Genomic DNA, 19,048 nt, shown 5'->3' with positions numbered 1-19,048 from the left:
TATCAAAGTACCCCCTTGCATGTGTGACATCCAATAAGAAATTAGAAACTTCATTTCATTATACAAAACCTAAACTAAGAATACCATAATTATATATTATATAATAAAAAAAAGAGTTAAGCATGGCCATTGGTAAGGAAGTTCATGTATTGTGATGTAAGATGTTTTTTAAAAGTGTTTTTTATTTATATATATATATATATATATATAATATTTTTAATATTATCACATCAAAATTGATGGGCTAAGATTTATAAATTTTTTAAAAAATATTTAATAGAAAGATGTTCATTTTTAACACAAGGACTTATATCCAGCACCTTGTGGGCTCGAGTTGTGTACCCAAGCTCAACCCTAAGGAGTGCGCCTGATATTCTTGGGTCCTAGCCTCTTTTTAAAGTTCAATTATTTTTTTTCATCATTAATACATGTGGAAGAGATACCTTTCCTCATTAATTAATGTATGTATAGTGGATATTTTTCCTCATTAATGCACGTGTAAGAGATTTTTATCACTCATTAATGTTATAAGATAAGATGACTTTTGAACACCTTTACTTTAAAAAAAAAAAAAACCAAGATTCATGCGTTATAAATATCATTTGAACTACTCATATAAAAGGTTTAAGATTTTACATTCAAAAACACATTCATATTCAGTATAAAAATAATTTTGTTCTTATAATTTAATGTTTTTAGCATATTTATTATTTTTTTCTCTATAAAACTATTGACTTTATAATTTAAAGATTCTCAGATCTCCTCCAAAAATAATAATTTTTATAGGCATCTAGAGGTATTTATCAAAAAAAAAATATTTTAGAAAAAATAGTTATTTGAAAAAATATTTAATTAACTCTCAATTCAATCACCAAAAAAAAAAATTATTTCTGAATATATCAAATTTTGAAACATAGAACTATAAAAAAAAAATTAAAAATCATTTGATACTTACATCCAAAAATAAAAGTTGCACTCAGCAGCCGTAAAAACTAAAAACAGTACTCTTTTCACAACACAGGTTCAAGGCAAGCAAAAGCAGGACTGGTACTGTGAAGTTTGAAGTGTTGAACGGAACGGTTACGCGGCCAGTGAAAAGCACGTGCCTGCACGCTTCCTATTGTTGGTCGGAAAGACAAAACCCTTTGTCTTTTTTTTCGTTGGGTCCAAATCAAGATCTCCAATTCTTCAACTCAGCCCCTTTTTCAATATCCAATCATCATCTATAAATTAAAATTAGAGGTTGACCTCATGCTCATGACTAAGAGATTGTATTAAAACCAAAATTCAGTATTATGCTAAGAAAGAATAAATTTTCTTGAATCTCTCTTAATGATTTAATATAAACAATCTATTTTTATCCATAATTAAAAGGATTATAGCTTCAGTGTATTGAAGTTGATATAGTCGATTTATTCTCTTGCTTCTAGTTTTATTTTTATTTACCTTTTTAACTCTTCAAAAGTCAATATAATTGGTTTTTTTCACTATTTTTCTCCTTGGTAAGAATATATATATATATATATATATATATATATATATATATAACATGAACTCTATAAAAACATCATTCTTAAATCATTTTGAAAGGCTAAATTGTACTTAAATTATTTTAAACGTCATTATATACTATTTAATATAGTGCGTTTTCTATATTTTGAATATAATTTTCTTAATATCTGTTTCATTTTTTTTTCTTTGTTTTTTTTTTATTAAACTAAGTTTTATATATATATAACTTTAAATACTTTAAGATGTGAATATTATATTTAATTTATGAATACAGAGACATTAATATAGTAATATTTAACAAAACTTGAATAATCTACATGCAACTACACATATCTAAAAACTAGTTCAATAAAAGTATTTAAAAAATTAATAAAGATTAATTTCTATTTTGTTTTTGAAAAGATTTGAAGCCAATATATGAGACCGCATGAGCAATAGTTAAAAATCTAACTGGCAGACCCACAGCCGTTTTTCAGGGTATCATGATCCAATTAATATCGTCCCCACAACTATAGAGTACTACTCTACTACCATCTTTCTCAAATCTATACCATCAAAGCTAAGCTACCACCACCTCCCCCCCCCCCCTCCTGATCTTCTTTTTTTCACTAATACATGCACCGCCGTCCACCCTCTCTCTCTCTCCATGGTTTCCTATAAATGTCCACTTTTGTAGTCTTCCCAAACCAACAGAAGCTAAGCACGACCGTCCTTCTTCCATCTAGAACAATAACAACCTTCCAAAACTAACCAGTACTAACAATGAGGCTTGCTGTTGTATCAACAAGGCCATCATCCAACACTTTAGCTTCTGCTTCAAAACACCTCAACCTTACCCACTTCAACATTACTCACTCGTATAACTCCCAAGTATCATTACCTTCTCTTAAGCACAAATTATCAGTGCATTGCAGGGATTTCATTTCTAGATCAACAGCAAAGCTTGGCAAGAAATGGATGGAGTATCAGGGGGTCAATAATTGGGATGGATTGCTCGACCCTCTTGATGATCGTTTAAGAAGTGAGATTTTACGATATGGGTTATTTGTTGAAGCTGCATATCGCTCTTTTAACTTTGATCCTTCTTCATCAACTTACGCCACCTCCAAATTCTCAAGAAACTCACTCCTGGCTCGGTCTGGAATTGGAGAGACCGGTTATCGAACGACAAAGCATTTGCGTGCCACTTGCGGGCTCCAGTTGCCACGTTGGATCAACAGGGCTCCGAGTTGGGTGTCCGCCCAGTCCAGCTGGATTGGTTATGTGGCGGTTTGTCAAGATAAAGAGGAGATTGCCCGGTTAGGCCGCCGGGACGTGGTGATTGCTTACAGAGGCACTGCTACTTGCTTGGAGTGGGTTGAAAATCTACGCGCCACCTTAACTTGCTTACCTGGGAAACATTGCGATTATGTGGATCCTGATGGTGGTGGGCCCATGGTGGAGAGTGGATTTTTGAGCCTGTATACTTCTCAGAATGCCACGTGTCCGAGTTTGCAGGACATGGTGAGGGAGGAAATTGCCAGGGTCATGGAAATGTACGGTGATGAGCCACTCAGCTTCACAATCACGGGTCACAGCCTCGGTGCCGCTCTCGCTACCTTGACTGCATATGATATAAACTCTACCTTTAAAAATGCACCAATTGTGACAGTAATGTCCTTTGGTGGGCCACGTGTAGGGAATAGAAGCTTTAGGTGCCAGCTGGAGAAAAGTGGGACCAGGATATTACGTATAGTAAACTCTGATGATCTCATCACAAAAGTGCCTGGATTTGTGATTGACAACAATGACATGGCAAGGAACCGGGCAGTCCACGTGGCAGGACTTCCATGCTGGTTGCGGCGGCGCGTGGAGGACACACAGTGGGTATATGCCGAGGTGGGGCGGGAGCTAAGACTGAGCAGCAAGGAATCACCGTACCTCAGTAAAAGGGATGTTGCCACGTGTCATGATCTGAGCACTTATTTACACTTGATCAACCGGTTTGTGAGCTCAACATGTCCTTTTAGAGCAACGGCAAAGAAGGTTCTGAATCGGCATCATATAGAGAACTTTGAAGGCAGACGAGATGAGAAACTTAGTAGCTAAGAAAATGTAAATGGAGAAATTGTAAATTGCACATAGTGTTCTCCAAAATCAAAGTGTGGGTTACTATTTTTGTAGAGATATAGATTTGAAACCATTTTTTGTATCCCAAAGTAATTAAAAGGAAATCAACACCCAATTGCACATGAGTGGCAACACTACTCAAAGATTTTAAATCTTCTTTTACTCAATCCAATCACAAAGTTGGGGTTAAATCACGAGAGCAAGTCCTATTCCAAAATAGTTCAATGATGAGACTATTTTCAAGCTATTAAAAATTATTAATCATGATTTTTTTATAAGATTTGAATCTAAAAACATAACAATTTGTGTATATATTAATTAATTATCAAGTTCAATAATCTTTATATATCTATGAAGTTCAAACTAAAACAATCAAGTCAACGATACGATTTCCTATACATACAAAACATAGAGAGTATATATATATATATATACACGATTACAATCTTTTTATACATGAAGAATAATTTCTTAATTAAACGACGAAATGCAATTATTGATCTGCTTCCGTCCATTCAAGTTGATCAAACATAAATGATCACCATGTTTTTTTTTTTTTAGAAAAAAAGAGAGATCACAGAGAATCCCAATCTTGCTCATCAACCAAACACTTGGTGATTCTGGTATTTTGATTCTTTGATCTGTATGCATGGTCGATGTTGTAACATTAGAGACAAGCCACCCCTCTGACCATCAAGGATCGATGCAGCTTGATATTTGACAGAAACTATATAACGTGGAAAACACCATCTGGTACAGCAACAAAAGGCCCGACGGGGTCTATCGTGTCATGGACTTGATATATATATTCCAAGCTTTGATGGGACAGTGGAAGTCGCACTATTCCGCACGTACCTCTGTGGCCAGCTCTCTCCATCATTGCAACGGCAAGACAAGCACTTTCCGCCCTCTCTTGCTGAAACTACTACTCGGTTTTGATCCTAGTGGTAGGGGTACCATGCAATTCTCGAGCTCTCGAGCCCTCGGCGGCTTATAGTCCATACAGAACAGAGACCATGCAAAAGTAACAGTCAGTCGGTGGTCTTCCTAGAAAACGACTAGCACACACTGTATCTAATCAGATCACCCTTTAATTGTCTACATTTAGCTCACTAATATCGTTTCGGATTCGCCAGTCATGCTCAAGGGCCCAGGCCTTATAATTGTTTCGTTTTATCACCATCTATACATAAATTTTAATAATACTGAATATCCTGATAAATATTTTCTCTATTTAAATAAAACAAATAAATCCTAAGAAAATCTTCTTAATTAAATAAATATTATAATAAAATAATTTAGCTTACAATAATAAGATTTGTATCCCACGTCATGATCAAATTAAGAAAATATTGCAAAGGACGTCGCTTGCGCTTGCAGAATTTCAAGGATTCGACCCGCCGCTCTATAGATTTCGAGCTCGAAGATCCTCTGTTATGAAGAACAAAAAGACTAGAATAACCTGTCAGGTTTATAGTAACGGCTAATTTGGTTTCTATCGTAGTAATACGACTGTTCAATCCGCTAACTATCAAATATTAATAAATATTTATCCATAAGCTACCTAACTGCTGGCGTAAGCCTCTGAAGAAATTGTTGAAATTCCTAATGGGTTTTGACTTTTCTCAACTCTAAAATGGACTAAGGTATTCGGCTTTCATGGTCGAGAAAAATGAGGATTAATTTCTCAAACAAATTTTTTTTAGAAAGACTCTCTATATTTAAATTAATATAATTAAAAAAAATTAAAAATTAAAAAAAATAAATTTAGAATAAAAAGCAAATATCGATTGTATGAGGGGTCCTAGACATTTATGCAACATGCTAGTAAAACCGCGTCCTCGTAGAAGAAATCATGACAGGAAGTTGGCTTATTGTTGGAAACTATTTTCTTGGTCATTGAAAATAATAATTGACGGCGTAGATCAACCAATAACAAGATTTGCTTGCTTAGAGTATAATAGAAATCTAGCAGAATATTTCTCTAAATGTTATGAAAACCAATAAAAGTGGGATAAAACTTTATAAACTGTGATATTTTCTAAAATGAGCAATGGGGTGGCATACACTAACATGGTTGTACAACGACATCGTTCTGTATACCAGCACGAGCTCCCTGAAAATTTGCGTGGGATTGGGATGTGGTCCCAAATACGATTTGTTGAGGGGGGTGGGGGGGGGGGGGGGTCTAAAGGATAGATGAGGCCCTAAACGACAGGGTGTAGTGACCAACAACAATCTAACCGTATTTTTTATTTGGGCCACTGTCAATATCTATATCAAAAAAATTATGAAATATAACAAAAGTGACCATTTACTCCATGTGATGACGAATAAAGGTACATCATACATCATTTTCACACGAAAAATCTGACACGACGATATTCCTCTTTGAAAAACAAAATACAAAGTGTGTAAATGTTACCGATCCACTTGCCTAAGACAAGTGTAAGTATTTAAATTGGGTCCAATCCATCCCTTGCTTCTGATTAAAGGCACTCTCAGAGCCCTATATCGAATTGCATCATAATAAATGAGCAAAATCAGATGAAGTGACTAAAATCACCTTTGATTCGGAGAGATTTGAGCCAAGTACAAAAATCGCAGGGATCGTGTTTGACTTTCAGCCTGTCCACAGCAGTGGCGGTCAGCGGTTTGGCCGGTAAGTAGTAGAGCGCACGGACCTCAAGAAACGGCCCGCGTCCTGCCGAAAAGAGCAAAGCAAAAATGAGAAAACGGTCATCACTTTTGACCTTGCATTTTTCTTGTACCGTTTTATTTTTCACGCGTTTGGAACGCAATCGCTAGCAGCAACAAAAAATAATATAATCCATGTGGAACATGCCTCGACGAGGGTTTAGTTTATGGCCATAAAGGTCGAGAGAGTGAGCGTACAGACTTTCCTTTTTACCCATTGTCCCACTATTTTCTTTCCCTCCTCACAGTCATTGTCAAGAATCTTCAGAGAATAATGCAGATAATGGAGTAAATCTAAGAAAAAAAAGTCATATAGCACTCACTGATATACCTAGTTTTTTTTCGAGGATCGAGTGGTTCGAAAGAAAGTAGTCGGTGGTTCATTTTAGTATTTTTGGTGCTAATTAAAATTGTGAAAATTATAATACATTTTAGGCTTTTAAACGTTTATATACACACTAGTTGTTGACTGTTTACTGGGAAAAAAACAGAAGAAGATGCAGTCAACTCTAGCTGTAGAAAAAATTGTATTTTTATGCTTTGACCTCCACATGATAGCAACAACTCATAGAAATGACTAGCTAGCTTCCAACTGAATTAAGCCGCAATGTGTACACCAAACTAAAATAGCAGTTTCGAACTGATCATGGTAGCGCTTAATCACACCATAACCACAAGCTGCTAAAGCACATATTACGTACCGCCCTAGCTCTCTACCATAGTTATTAACCTGACGTGACTCAATATTCGGGATATAAATCAAATTGGTAAATCTATACTTTTTTTAAAAAAATAAACTAAAATAATATTATTTAAAAAATATATATTACAAGATTCAAAATTTTTTGATTAAATCAATCAAGTTCAAGATCACACCAAATTAACTCTTATAATTTTCAACTAAAATCGATTCAAGCAATTCAAGACTTGACACGATATTGACCAACCAAGTTTAATAAGAATGCTTTCAACTTGGATGGAATAGCTACTCCAAGATTGTGCTATTAAATATGAGATCATTGATTCAGGATCAAGATTAAACCGAGGTGGTTGAGAATTTACTCTCTAAACTCAAGTAATCTTATAAGTTAACTTGCAATCAATCAAAACCTAATTTAATTTTTTTCTAAATCAAAACATTTTTATTTATAAAAAAAAATCTTAAGAAATATCATTTTAAATTGACTCCCTCATCTCAAGCCTTAAATCAAGTAATGGCCGAGCCAAGTTTAATACCTTTGCTTCAAGGGAAAGAGGAATTGAATAGCTCATTCAAGGCATGGGATTCAGGTTCTTTCTTCAAATTGTATATCCAAGCATTTATATGAAATGAGATTCCTATCCCCTCTATTTCCTCCAACCAGACAATGGCCGGAGAATAGTTACAAAGACATAAAATCTAAGTATCATTGCTTCTCCGAGGCATCATATAAATTGCCTGTTCATTAGCAGCAACACAGCAGCTATCAAAAGGTCTTCGGCCCAGAAACTTAAATCCTGGGGTCAATCAACTAGGTTTCTTGCCATATATTTAAAAGAAAAGAGCAGAGCGTGGGAAAAAAAATACTTTCTTTTTCACTATAAAATTTTAGGTTATTTATGTTTTTCAAGATTATCAAGGTTTTTCAACTGTGATTTCAACCATGAGTGCTCCTGCTGCAACCTCTCTAGCTTAGCCTCAACCATAAACATCTCATCTTTAAGGTGGTGCGTCCGCCTCTCCAACCAAGCCACAGCTTCAGCTGATTTTTCACCAGCCCCAGCTCGCAGGCCACCCATGTAGTATTCTGGAGAAGCCACGTGGACAGTTTGTGGTCTGTTCAATAGCACGAGGATGCTCACCTGCAGTTAAAAAGGGTCAAAAAGGCAGTGAGAGTGTAGGAAGCTTATGTCCATGTGGTACCTATCGATCCAGATGACAATGGTACTGCGTAAATGAAAGGCTAATGTTATGCTCTAGCCACTACAAAAACCCATGAGACCGGGGATCTAGGACAAAGTGGATAAAAAATAAACAAGCAGCAATACATGGAGCCTAGGCACATAAGCATATGTAGTAAAAAAAAATGTTACAGAAGGGTGCTGCCGAGCAATGCTAAATTTTGTGGGGGCACCTTGCAACTAACCCTAATGTTTTGAGGTGGCAACACAGTTAACCCAAAGTCAAAAAAAAAAAAAAAAAAAAAAACTTCCTTTTCAGCCATTTTGTGAATACTAAACTTCAACTGAGATATGTTTTCAGTTCCTTAGGTTTTATTTTTATTTATTTTTGGGTTCTTTCCAACAAACCAAGGTCATTTATTCTTAACCCAATGCAAGGATCCCAATGACTAGGGAAAATGGAGACTGCAAAAAGGAATAGAAAAAACAAATAGATTTAAATTACTTATCCAGTAGTTATTCCATGGCATCATTTACCACCAAAAACAGCAACGGTGGTTACAAAAACACGGTGACAACAGTCTAACATGCACAAGATGCGTGAAAAATTGAAGACTAAACATTAAAGCCACAAAATTAAAACATCATGCCAGTGTTGGAGTTAATTGAGCAAAATAACTAGATTGAATTATGCATGTCACCAGAAGAAATTCGGGGAATTTGCATACCTGCATCAGGATGATCACAATAAATGCAATAACTAAGACTAGGGAAATTTGGCTCTGGCTTTTAAAAAACGAAAAGAGCTTTGTCACATATTCTCCTAGCGAAGATGCAATGGATGTAGCATTTGTAAAATTTCCCTGCACAAGATCATCTGCCTGTTGACTAACAGCCACAGAACTAGACACCTGCTGCATCCTCACATGCCCTCTTGGCTTGTAAGAGTTTTCTGAAGCTTCTCCAGTCTCCACTTCTCTTTCAGAATGAACTTCTTCCTCATGAATCATGCTGAGAGTCGGCCCTGCCTCTGCTTTAAGAAAATAGGAAATGATAGAATGAAGTTAGTGATTCAATTTCCTGGCAATATCACAAAAAGCAGAGCACATCATGCAGAGGAGGAGCTGGTGTGAAGTCTTATGATGATATGATGATTAACCTTGTTTTTCAAGGTTCTTCTGCTTCAACAATTCATGTGCCTGAAAAATTAGTGAACATGCAGTCAATAAACCCTCCATCCAATATACACCATTGATTTGATAACTCATGTCTAAAAAGAATGAATATATTACCATGTTTATCCATATTGCATAAGCTTCTCGACATTCTTCCACAGTAGAGTGCACTATCTTACCTGTAATATTGCAAGTCATTAGGCATGAAAAATCTAGCACACATCATTATGAAAACATGTATTGCAAAGCTGTTTTCGCAATAATAAAAGCATCCATGAAATGTAAATTACAGAAATGAATAAAAATACAAGTCATAAAAGCTTGTGGGGCACATCCTGACTCCTGAGACTTGATTTCAAGCAATTATTGAACCATAACCCCTGTTCTAAGAAGTATTTATAGCGATAGCATGAGGGAAAGCATATCAGGACTTGTAGCTCATTTTATTCCTATTTCACATATAAAAGAAGAAAGATCATTTTATATTCTTTAACAAAATCCCTGTTCATTCAGATTAGTCTTTCTTGATTACTGTTCGAGAAGAGTTGTGATTACAAGGGAACCTTCCCAGTTCATACTCCAATCTCCATACGTATTATTTTATGCAAGTATTTGCATATAAAATAATCTCAAAGGTAGTGCACCAAGAGAATCCCGTTCAATAAAGATCATTATTAGTGAATCCTGTTCGAGAAGAGTTGGGTGGTCAGGATTTTCCACAGGTTCAGAGATGCAATCCATCTGCAGATTGATCGAGGGTATTTCACACAGCCAAAGGAAAGTGCATTTCAATGATCCTCCCTCTGGTTTATGCCATGTCTGTAAGCTGTTTCTTATGGTATTACGCTAGCAGAGTTGGTAGAGGCTAGTTAGTTTTTCTTTCAGATTTTGGTGCCAAAGGATACCAAAAAATTAAGAACATGATGGTGAAATCAAGATAGATTATGGGAAAAAAATAATGCAACATGAAGCATGTAATAAATGTACGCAATGGCAAACGCAAACCTTTAAAAATAATTTTCTTGCTGAATACAACATCCACATATATCCGCAAAATGCAGCCTTCATTTGATCCATCGCCATCTCTAGTCACATCCCATAGTCCCTGACATTGTACCCATGAAGAGAAGAGGGGCATCAGGTAGGTTTAAATAGTAGAGATGGGCTTAAGAAAGATGGAAGCTCATGCCATGAACTATTTTGAATACTTGCTGCCACTGGTATTTAAAAGTATCCATTCTGTTATAGACTTGTTTTTTCTTTACACAAGTTGACAAATCATTAACATAACCATTACACTGATCTCTATCCACACATTTCATTTTTTATTTCATGAATTACTCGTTTTTTGTTTATTATCTCTTCTACATTAATCTGTCATGTGAAATTGTTAATTGAATCCTGAGGATCATGACCATTCAATTAGTTTTTTTTTCTCCCTTTCTACTCTCTTCCCAAATTTCTTCCTTTTTACTCCTGCAATCTCCCTCCAATCACTTGTCTTACATAGTAGGTACTTCTCCTAGACATTCTAGTTGACTTATTAGTAAAAGTGTAGTACAAGGGTACCCATGAAGACAAAGAACTGAAGAATTACCAATAGGAGAGGAAGGAATAAATTAAATAAGAGAGCACAACCTTGTAGGAGGCTGGAGAATGAAAAAATTCTCATATCTCTGTTTTAATTCACCATGATGTGACCATTCAATTAGTTGTTTTTTCTCCCTTTCCACTCTCTTCCCAAATTTCTTCCTTTTTACTCCTGCAATCTCCCTCCAATAACTTTTCTTACATAGTAGGTACTTTCCTAGACAATCTAGTTGACTTATTGGTAAAAGTGTCGTACAAGGGTACCCATGAAGACAAAGAACTGAAGAATTCCCAATAGGAGAGGAAGGAATACATTAAATAAGAGAGGACAACCTTGTAGGAGGCTGGAGATTGAAAAAACTCTCATATCTCTGTTTTAATTTACCATGATGTGCCCCAAAATACATAGAGTTTATGCTTCCGAAGACAGTAAGAAAATCCTAGTAACTTAAATCCAAAGAAGAGAATCAAAACGAAATATTGTTAAACCCAGAAACTTCTTAGATGATAGTTAATTTCTAAGAGATTATTTAAATTATAAACAAATAAATAAAATTCCATTTTCCTGTTCAGTGTCAAAAGGTTTTTAATGGGCAAAAGATCATCCAACTTATTATCTCTCCTTCAATTAATAAGAATTCCCTACATCATTCCATCTTCTTTTCTAAAGTCAATTCCAAACCTAGGGGTAGAATGGCTGTATCCTCTCTTATTGTTTGTTTCCAACATATTAATGATGTATTAGGAGTAAACTGCTGACCCAAGCCTGACAATCACAGCTGCTTATGGGATACATGCCCTATATGTCTAACATGCCCTATACAATTCACTCCCAATCTGGAAGAAAAGGAAACATGTGACAGAGAATGGTGAGAGAATGTTAAAGTCCAGGAGGGTGAAAACATAAGGAGGATCACCTAATATCAGATGAATCTATCCAAGAGCAACCAGAACCATTTGATACATGCATTTTAAAGATGCATCCATGATAGCATATGCTTGAAAGGAAATAACGTGACAATTCCTAAGCTCCTGAAATGGTTCAATAACTTCATGTAATTCAAGAAAAGAATCAGACCACAAAAGTTGCACCTGCTATATAAGGGCACCAGTTTCTGACTTCATGATGGTTGATTAACATTCAATATAAAATGCCATTATACAATCTATTTCTTAAAAAACTGAGTGCACGCCCTACTAAATATATGAAAAGGAATAAATTTAAAACATTTATCCATCATATCAGCAATGGCTCAGAAACAGCTTGTACCTCAACGCAAAAACAATCTCCAAAAGGGACGTCACTGATCTGTTGTGATGTCTCGATAACCAGATTGCTGGTAAAAGCAAAAGTAAAATCACGAGGAAGAACAAACAATTGGTCAAATCAATTACACGCTCCACAACCAAAAAAGGAGAGGAATTGTATGGCAAATAAACAGCTAAATAAATTTAATCCGTGCATAGTCTCCATTAAGAACATTATTGATCAAGAGCTTTATATGTAATTTCCACAGATTTTGCTACAAATTTATTTTACATCCCAAGAAAAACTAAAATGATTTGAGCAAAGACCGGATAAGAAATGAGTCCACTTGCAAGAAAGTTTACCATTTGAGGATATGTGAGTGTGACTTGTCTGAAATAGTCTGGCCTCGTAGAAAACAAACATATGGACATCATATAGAAGATAAAATGGATTGAAGTGGTAGGAACAAAGAAGAGAGAGAGTGAGAGACCAAAAAGATCATGGATTCAGATAATGAAAGGTGGTTTGGCAGTAAAAAAGCGTGCAAAGTTTTCACTCTAAACATAGCAGAACAGTAATGGACCCAAACTAGTGAAGTAGAAAGTTTAAATGAGTTGTGTATGGTCCCAATTTAAGCATATACTTGAATGCGTGCACCAATGCCTCTAATCACTTTATTAATAAAGAAAAGATGCACAAAAAGGATAGGTTCAAAGATCAAACTCCTTGAACATAGTCAGGGGCAGAGTGTGAAATTGTGCTGATCCATCAAAACCTAACTCTTACTTACCTTTAAAACTAACCTAATCATAACAAAAATGTCCAGATATAGTGCGCCAGCATACCACCAGCAGCACTATGCTACAAAAATGCCCACCGTGTACTGCTTTAAAAATCCTCAAAAACCTTCCTTTCATTTCCAAAAAGGCGTTTTCTTCCATCTAATAAATACATACTTTTTTATATTTTTTTTGGTGCTGTAAAATAGAGGATGATGGATAGTGAATTATTATTCCATCTTACTGAACTCATCACCAAGTCATCTTCAAAACTGTAACAGTGCATCTAAAGTATCTCACAAATTACAGACTACAAGAACCTGTTTCTGTAGACTCGAAATTTCTGGACCTCCTGGCAGCTGCCAAATTTCGCACCTGTATAAAAGCACAAAAATTTAAAACTAATATTAATGGGTAGAAAGAGTGACAACTTTGCTGAAATCACCACACAAACCAAATAGATAAACAAATAATGCACCTCCATACCAAAATATATTTTTATAGGATGCTGAAAAGACACATCACGGGCATGCCCAAATTCCTCATTTGGGTACCATAAAGAGCACCTGAATTCTGAAAAGCACAAGAATTAACCAACCAAAGATCAAGGGAAGAATTATATCATCCAACATATTCATCAAACTTAATCACATCGAGAAACTAGGGATGTTTTACTTGAGTAAGGTTCCATGGGAATTCAAAGCAAATTACCTTTATCTCCACATCTACTATGGAAAGATTCAACAAAGCTAGCAGCTTCATCTGAAAAGAACAAATTAAAGAACTCCTCTACCTTTATCTGCATTCCTTAAAATAAAAGAAGATCAGAGAAAAACTCTTTAATGTGGCAATATTTATTGAATTCTACAAGTAGCAAGACAATGAAGGAGCAAATTCAAAAGAAAATACAAGTCAATAAAAGATAGAACACTACCAGAAACTTCGTCTCTCCAACTTCTTTAAAAGATTCACGTCCTGCATATCAGAAACAGTTCAATTAACAGAGAGCAACAAAAAAAATAGTAAATCCACACCAAACATCATCCCAAAATTTTACCGATGGAAAATAACCACAATCACAACATTATTTTTTGAGTAGAAAAAAGCTCCATGACCCACATCCAAAGGATTCAATCCTCTTCAGGCCATGTCTTGCTGGGAATTACCAAATAATTCCTCTGATAGATTTAATATCGAATTCCCAATTGCTTGATTTAGAATTGACAAAATCTTTTCAGTCTCTAAATAAAAGACTCTATATTTAACTAGAAGGTGGAGAAGAACCATATGCCTTACAATCTTGATTATTAGGAAGATAATGTAGCTAACTGGAAAATGAGCTCGTTCATTGCATGTTATATACAAAACAAAACCACAATTAAAATAATTCACAAGATATAACTAACTCTGAGGTGCTTCAAAATTTTCCACATTCCATGCCAAAGTTGTTGAAGATAAAGAGTCGGTATTTCTAACTAGCTCAACATCCTGTTCCACTTCATCAGCTACTTGTATCTGTGTTATTGAGACAGTGCCATTTTCATCGGATGCTGAAATCTTATAATCAGGTGAAGGGGCAGTAGCCATTTGCCTGTATTAACATACATACAGGCAATTTCTGATCGATCCTCCAAAACATGAACCAGAGACAAATTCATATAAACTCTATATGGCTTGTAAAAATACCTGTCAGGGGAATCTAATTCACTGACTTGCTTGAAGTTATTCACCTTTTCAGTTACAACAAGTCCATTATCTAGGTTACTGGTTACAGAAATTGAATCCTGAGGTAAAATCAGCACATAAGAAGGCGACAATGAAACAAACAGACCAACGGAGTTTTTTACCATTTTATAATTCACAATGAAGTAATAAAAATTCATTCAACGAGTTTCCAATGCTTTAAAATACCTGTTGTTCTGTGATCAAATTGGAACCATTACCGTGTTGTAACCATCCATCAATGATGAGCTTCAAAGCTTCATCGCGAGAAAGGAATGATGCAAAGAAGTACTGCCACACTAATAATTGGATTTAGATGTCGCAGTTGTTACTAAAAATTGGAGGTAAAAGAGCACTATCAGAGCAACAATTTCAAGAAATGCCAAAACATAATAGGAGAGGATCAATACTCCATATCTAGCACTACCTTCTTTCCTCCAGCACAAATTTCTATAGCATTAGGGAAGATCCCAGCTGTCTTCGCTCTTTTTACATCCGTAATTTCATAGAAGGGGATTATTTTCTGGATAAAAACACATCAAACATGTCAGGAAACAGTCAAGAATGAGAAAAGGAACCATGAAAGACAGAGACCACAGTAACAAAAATAAAGCTGATGTTCAAACATTACCTTTGTCTCAAATCCAAATATGTTGGAATAAAAGCAAATGTAATGTACAAAAAGGTACATATGCCCCTGCAACATGTAAACAGTAAACAATGCGTGAGTAATTTAGGAAAACATAATCTTACCCCCAGATAAGTTTTAAAAAAAAAAACTTGTATAAACAAAAATTATCACGTAACTCATCTGTGATATCATTTACCTAATGAAATTCCAAGTCAAAAAGATGAAATGCAGCATACTATAGCAATTAATGTTTAATGCATGCATCTCCAAGAAAATAATACAAGTCAGTATCAAGATTACCTGAAGAAGAATACTCTCCTGGAATGCACAATTAAAGTCTTGTATGAGCACCTATTGGGTGGGGACAAAAGATGAAAATTTTAGATGCATCTTCGAATAAAACAGAGGTCCTTTAGAACTGTTAAGATATCCTCTGCTGTGTGTGTGAGAGAGAGGGGGGCAATATCATAAGTTTTAACAATAAGAACCATTCCAGAAAATCTCAAACCATATAGGATAAGATCAAGGTACAAACATGAGCGCGCGCATGCTTAACTGGCAGACAATTACAAGTGCAAGAAAAACTAAGCATTTTGAACTGTCCCATACCTACAATATGTTCGACAGTTTGAAAATGACACTCAACAGAATACTTTTCGTCAGCTTCTTGGCACATTCCACAGCACTTCCATCAATTTTCACCTCATTATTTTTGAAATTTGTGTTCTAACTTCTATTTGATACATTGGTAAGCTTTAGAATCCTATTAACTTAAAGTTACGATTAATCACCCTAGACTGGGTCCAGCTGTCACCACAAAAGAATAAAAATACAATGACATGTTGTGAACCTCCAAACCTTCTTAGATCCCCACTCGAAGAGAATTTCTGAAATGTTACAAATTATCGGATCCCAACTCCCATAGAATTAACAGGTTTTCGTCTTGATAAAAATTCTCGATGATATTAACCTCAAATTTAGCAGTGATATAATTTAACGAAACCAAAACAACTACGAATAACGAAGAGCAAATGAAGATTTAGCATAAAAAAACCCCTAAGAGATACCAAATGAGTACTTAATTCTCTTTTTTTTCAGCTTAGGAATCATTCGAACGAAAGAAAAAGAAATTTAAAAGACATGATCATCCATAGTATAGAGTGACTTACTTCCTCCGTTGGAAGACGAAACAGTTGCCTATACTCTTCACTCCTCGCTGAAGCCTGTGACTGTAAAAAAGAAAAAAACAGTAAACAGTAAAATCCAAAAAAAAAAAGAGCCGCTTGATCAAGTACAGGTGTGAAATTGAAGGAGAAATACGTGAGGATCGACTTCACGGCTAGGACTAGCAGAAATATTTGAGTGATCATTGAGATCAGGCGTCTCGGTAGCGAAAGAAGAACACGAAGAGTCAGACGCGGCGTCTGTTGCTGATTTTGAAGAGAGAACATCCATCGCTGGCGACGTGTCAGGCCTCTCTCCTCCGCTTGCGGATGCAACTGCTGCCATGGCAGAGAACGAGAGGGAGGCAGGGAGAGGGAGATCGATCTAGGGTTTTTGTATTCGAAAGGAAATGGTGAAATTGGACTGGAAAGCGATCGTGGATTGACTACTGGCGAGGTGGTTAAGTGCTGTTCGTTTCCGTTTTTTAGGATAACGGACAGAAATTGGTAGACGTTGCCGTCCGTTTAAGTCGGTACTCTGTGTTTGTTGCTAATCGATGTCGGTCCTGGTTTGGGAAGTTTACGCGTTTAAGACGTGGTGGTTTGATTTGTGAACGACACGTCATTATGTGATCCGGTACCGTTTCGGGTGGATTGAGGGCGACGGGTCATGTTGTAGAAGAAAAATCTAAAAGATTTTTTTAAAATATTTTTTAATTAAAATTTTATTTTTATATATTTTTTAAATTTTATTTTTAATATTAATATATTAAAATGATCTTAAAGATACCATAAAAAATAATTTGTAAAATAAATTTAAATATTTACAAAAATATTTTCTAAAAACAATCAGAACCTTTGTGTGTGGATAGCAAAATCCAATTTGTAGACTTTTTGACAAAAAAATTTATTGGGAATTAAAAAAAATACTTGCTCGCTATATTAACATTAACATTGAAAAAAATTATGAATTATATATTTTCAATATAGAACCATGTATTAATCTTCTCTATAATACATTGAAAAAATATATTAAATTGATATTTTTTATATAATTTTTTATTATTTTAATGGGTTAATTTTAAAAATATGTAAAATATATTATTTTAATATATTTTAAATTAAAAAATATTTTTAAAAAACATCATTTACCAAATATACACTCTATGTTAAAGATGGTATTTTAATTGAACAAAAGGTAAGAGCTATCAATGATTATAGTTATTAGAACAAGCACGACCTAGTAGTTTAACCCAGGAACTGGGTGATCAGGGATCCTGGCCAGGTCTGAAAAAGTTTAAAGTCGGTCTTGTAATTAGTTTAGTAAATTTCATATGATTTTTTAGATTAACCCGTGACTCAAATGGACATGTGAAACACGGTAAAAAACTTTTTTTTGATAAATATTTTTACAACAGGCTAAAAAATTTAATATTTGATTCATTTATATTTTTTTTTTAGTTTTTTTATAGCATATTTATTCTACTGCTAGTGCTAGAAGAAGAAATGAAGTTGGAGTGGTTGGTAGACAAAGGGTGATGAAGTGGTTGGAGATGCTAGAATCATACCCCTTACTTGCATTTGGCATCGCTAGAAAAAACAAAAGGCTTTAGAGCCTCATCGTTTTGTTTTTCCTTTTCTTTGTGGTCAGAATTTTCATTGACCAGAACAACAGATACACTTTGTAACAACTATGAAATTAGGTGAAGCAGGAGCGTCTCTCTCTCACACACACACACAAGGAAAGCAGATGGATTTCCATGGCAAAGGAGATGTTGGGATCATGCCTGGGGAAGTGAACAGATGGATTTCCAAGGCAAAGGAGATGTTGACACGTGTGAGAACTTCTAAAACGCTGGCGTTTTGAGGAAGAAGAAACATCGAATTTACAGCTAGTAATCAAGTCCAGATTTGCTTTCGATTTTTAAATGCATCCATTTACAATATTTTTTTTAAATGTTTCTGGGTTAATCTGGATAACTATGCGAATGACTGTGAAGGATGGTATTTTATACGAACAAGTGGCAGCACATGAATGGTATACAAGACAAAAGAAATATGAAACGAGATTATTGAAATAAGATTGATATGTATTTGGTATGATGGACAGAGAACAAATTTTGTTCCTGTATTATTTGCATGGTGTAAGGAATGAAACAAAACTGAATGTGAAAGTATATATTTTTTGTATTTCTTGGTTGTATTAAGTATTTTCAAGGGGGTGTTTGTTTTATAAAATATATTTTATATAAATTATTTTTCAAACTTTCTTATATTTATTTAATTTTAAGAAAATTGATCAATGAAAAGTGATTCTAGTCAAAGGAAAAACTCAACCCTAATTTTCGGATCTACAATAAAAAGGAAAATAATTAAATTAATTTTAAAATTAATATTTGCTAAACTGGGTTCGAGGGCCTTTTCATATTTTTATATTGGTTTTTTGGTAAAATTGTTTTTATCTAGTAAAAAGAAAAAAAAATATAGTTTGAAGTAATACAAGTATATCGTCGTTCTTGCATTTTCTTATCTTCATTAAA

At 34.8% G+C, this 19,048-nt stretch overlaps 2 protein-coding genes across 3 annotated transcripts; one reads left to right on the top strand and one right to left on the bottom strand.

The window, feature by feature from the left end:
• The first annotated feature begins 2,119 nt into the window (after window positions 1-2,119).
• Window positions 2,120-3,758, top strand: LOC18105065 (phospholipase A(1) DAD1, chloroplastic). Its single transcript, XM_024584292.2, has one exon. The coding sequence runs from the start codon at window positions 2,275-2,277 to the stop codon at window positions 3,598-3,600; it is 1,326 nt and encodes a 441-aa protein (XP_024440060.2). The 5' UTR covers window positions 2,120-2,274; the 3' UTR covers window positions 3,601-3,758.
• Window positions 3,759-7,609: 3,851 nt separating this feature from the next.
• LOC18105064 (protein VASCULAR ASSOCIATED DEATH 1, chloroplastic) lies at window positions 7,610-17,079 on the bottom strand. 2 transcript variants are annotated; one of them, XM_024584889.2, is made up of 18 exons: window positions 16,666-17,079; window positions 16,515-16,574; window positions 15,646-15,696; window positions 15,346-15,411; window positions 15,142-15,237; window positions 14,904-15,005; window positions 14,679-14,776; window positions 14,399-14,583; window positions 13,927-13,967; window positions 13,704-13,791; window positions 13,479-13,565; window positions 13,313-13,367; window positions 12,235-12,301; window positions 10,380-10,479; window positions 9,492-9,553; window positions 9,359-9,398; window positions 8,928-9,232; window positions 7,610-8,160 (listed from the first exon to the last, which is right to left on the bottom strand). In XM_024584889.2, exons 1-18 carry the CDS (start codon window positions 16,852-16,854, stop codon window positions 7,912-7,914), a joined length of 1,941 nt encoding a protein of 646 aa, XP_024440657.1. In that variant the 5' UTR covers window positions 16,855-17,079; the 3' UTR covers window positions 7,610-7,911. The 2 variants fall into 2 exon arrangements, with proteins under 2 accessions (XP_024440657.1, XP_024440659.1); XM_024584891.2 differs by having other exon boundaries at window positions 8,928-9,229; window positions 16,666-17,078.
• Window positions 17,080-19,048: the final 1,969 nt, after the last annotated feature.

This window comes from Populus trichocarpa, chromosome 14, assembly GCF_000002775.5.
Source record: "Populus trichocarpa isolate Nisqually-1 chromosome 14, P.trichocarpa_v4.1, whole genome shotgun sequence".
NCBI classification, from domain to species: Eukaryota; Viridiplantae; Streptophyta; class Magnoliopsida; order Malpighiales; family Salicaceae; genus Populus; species Populus trichocarpa.
This window is presented reverse-complemented; position numbering and strand designations above follow the sequence as displayed.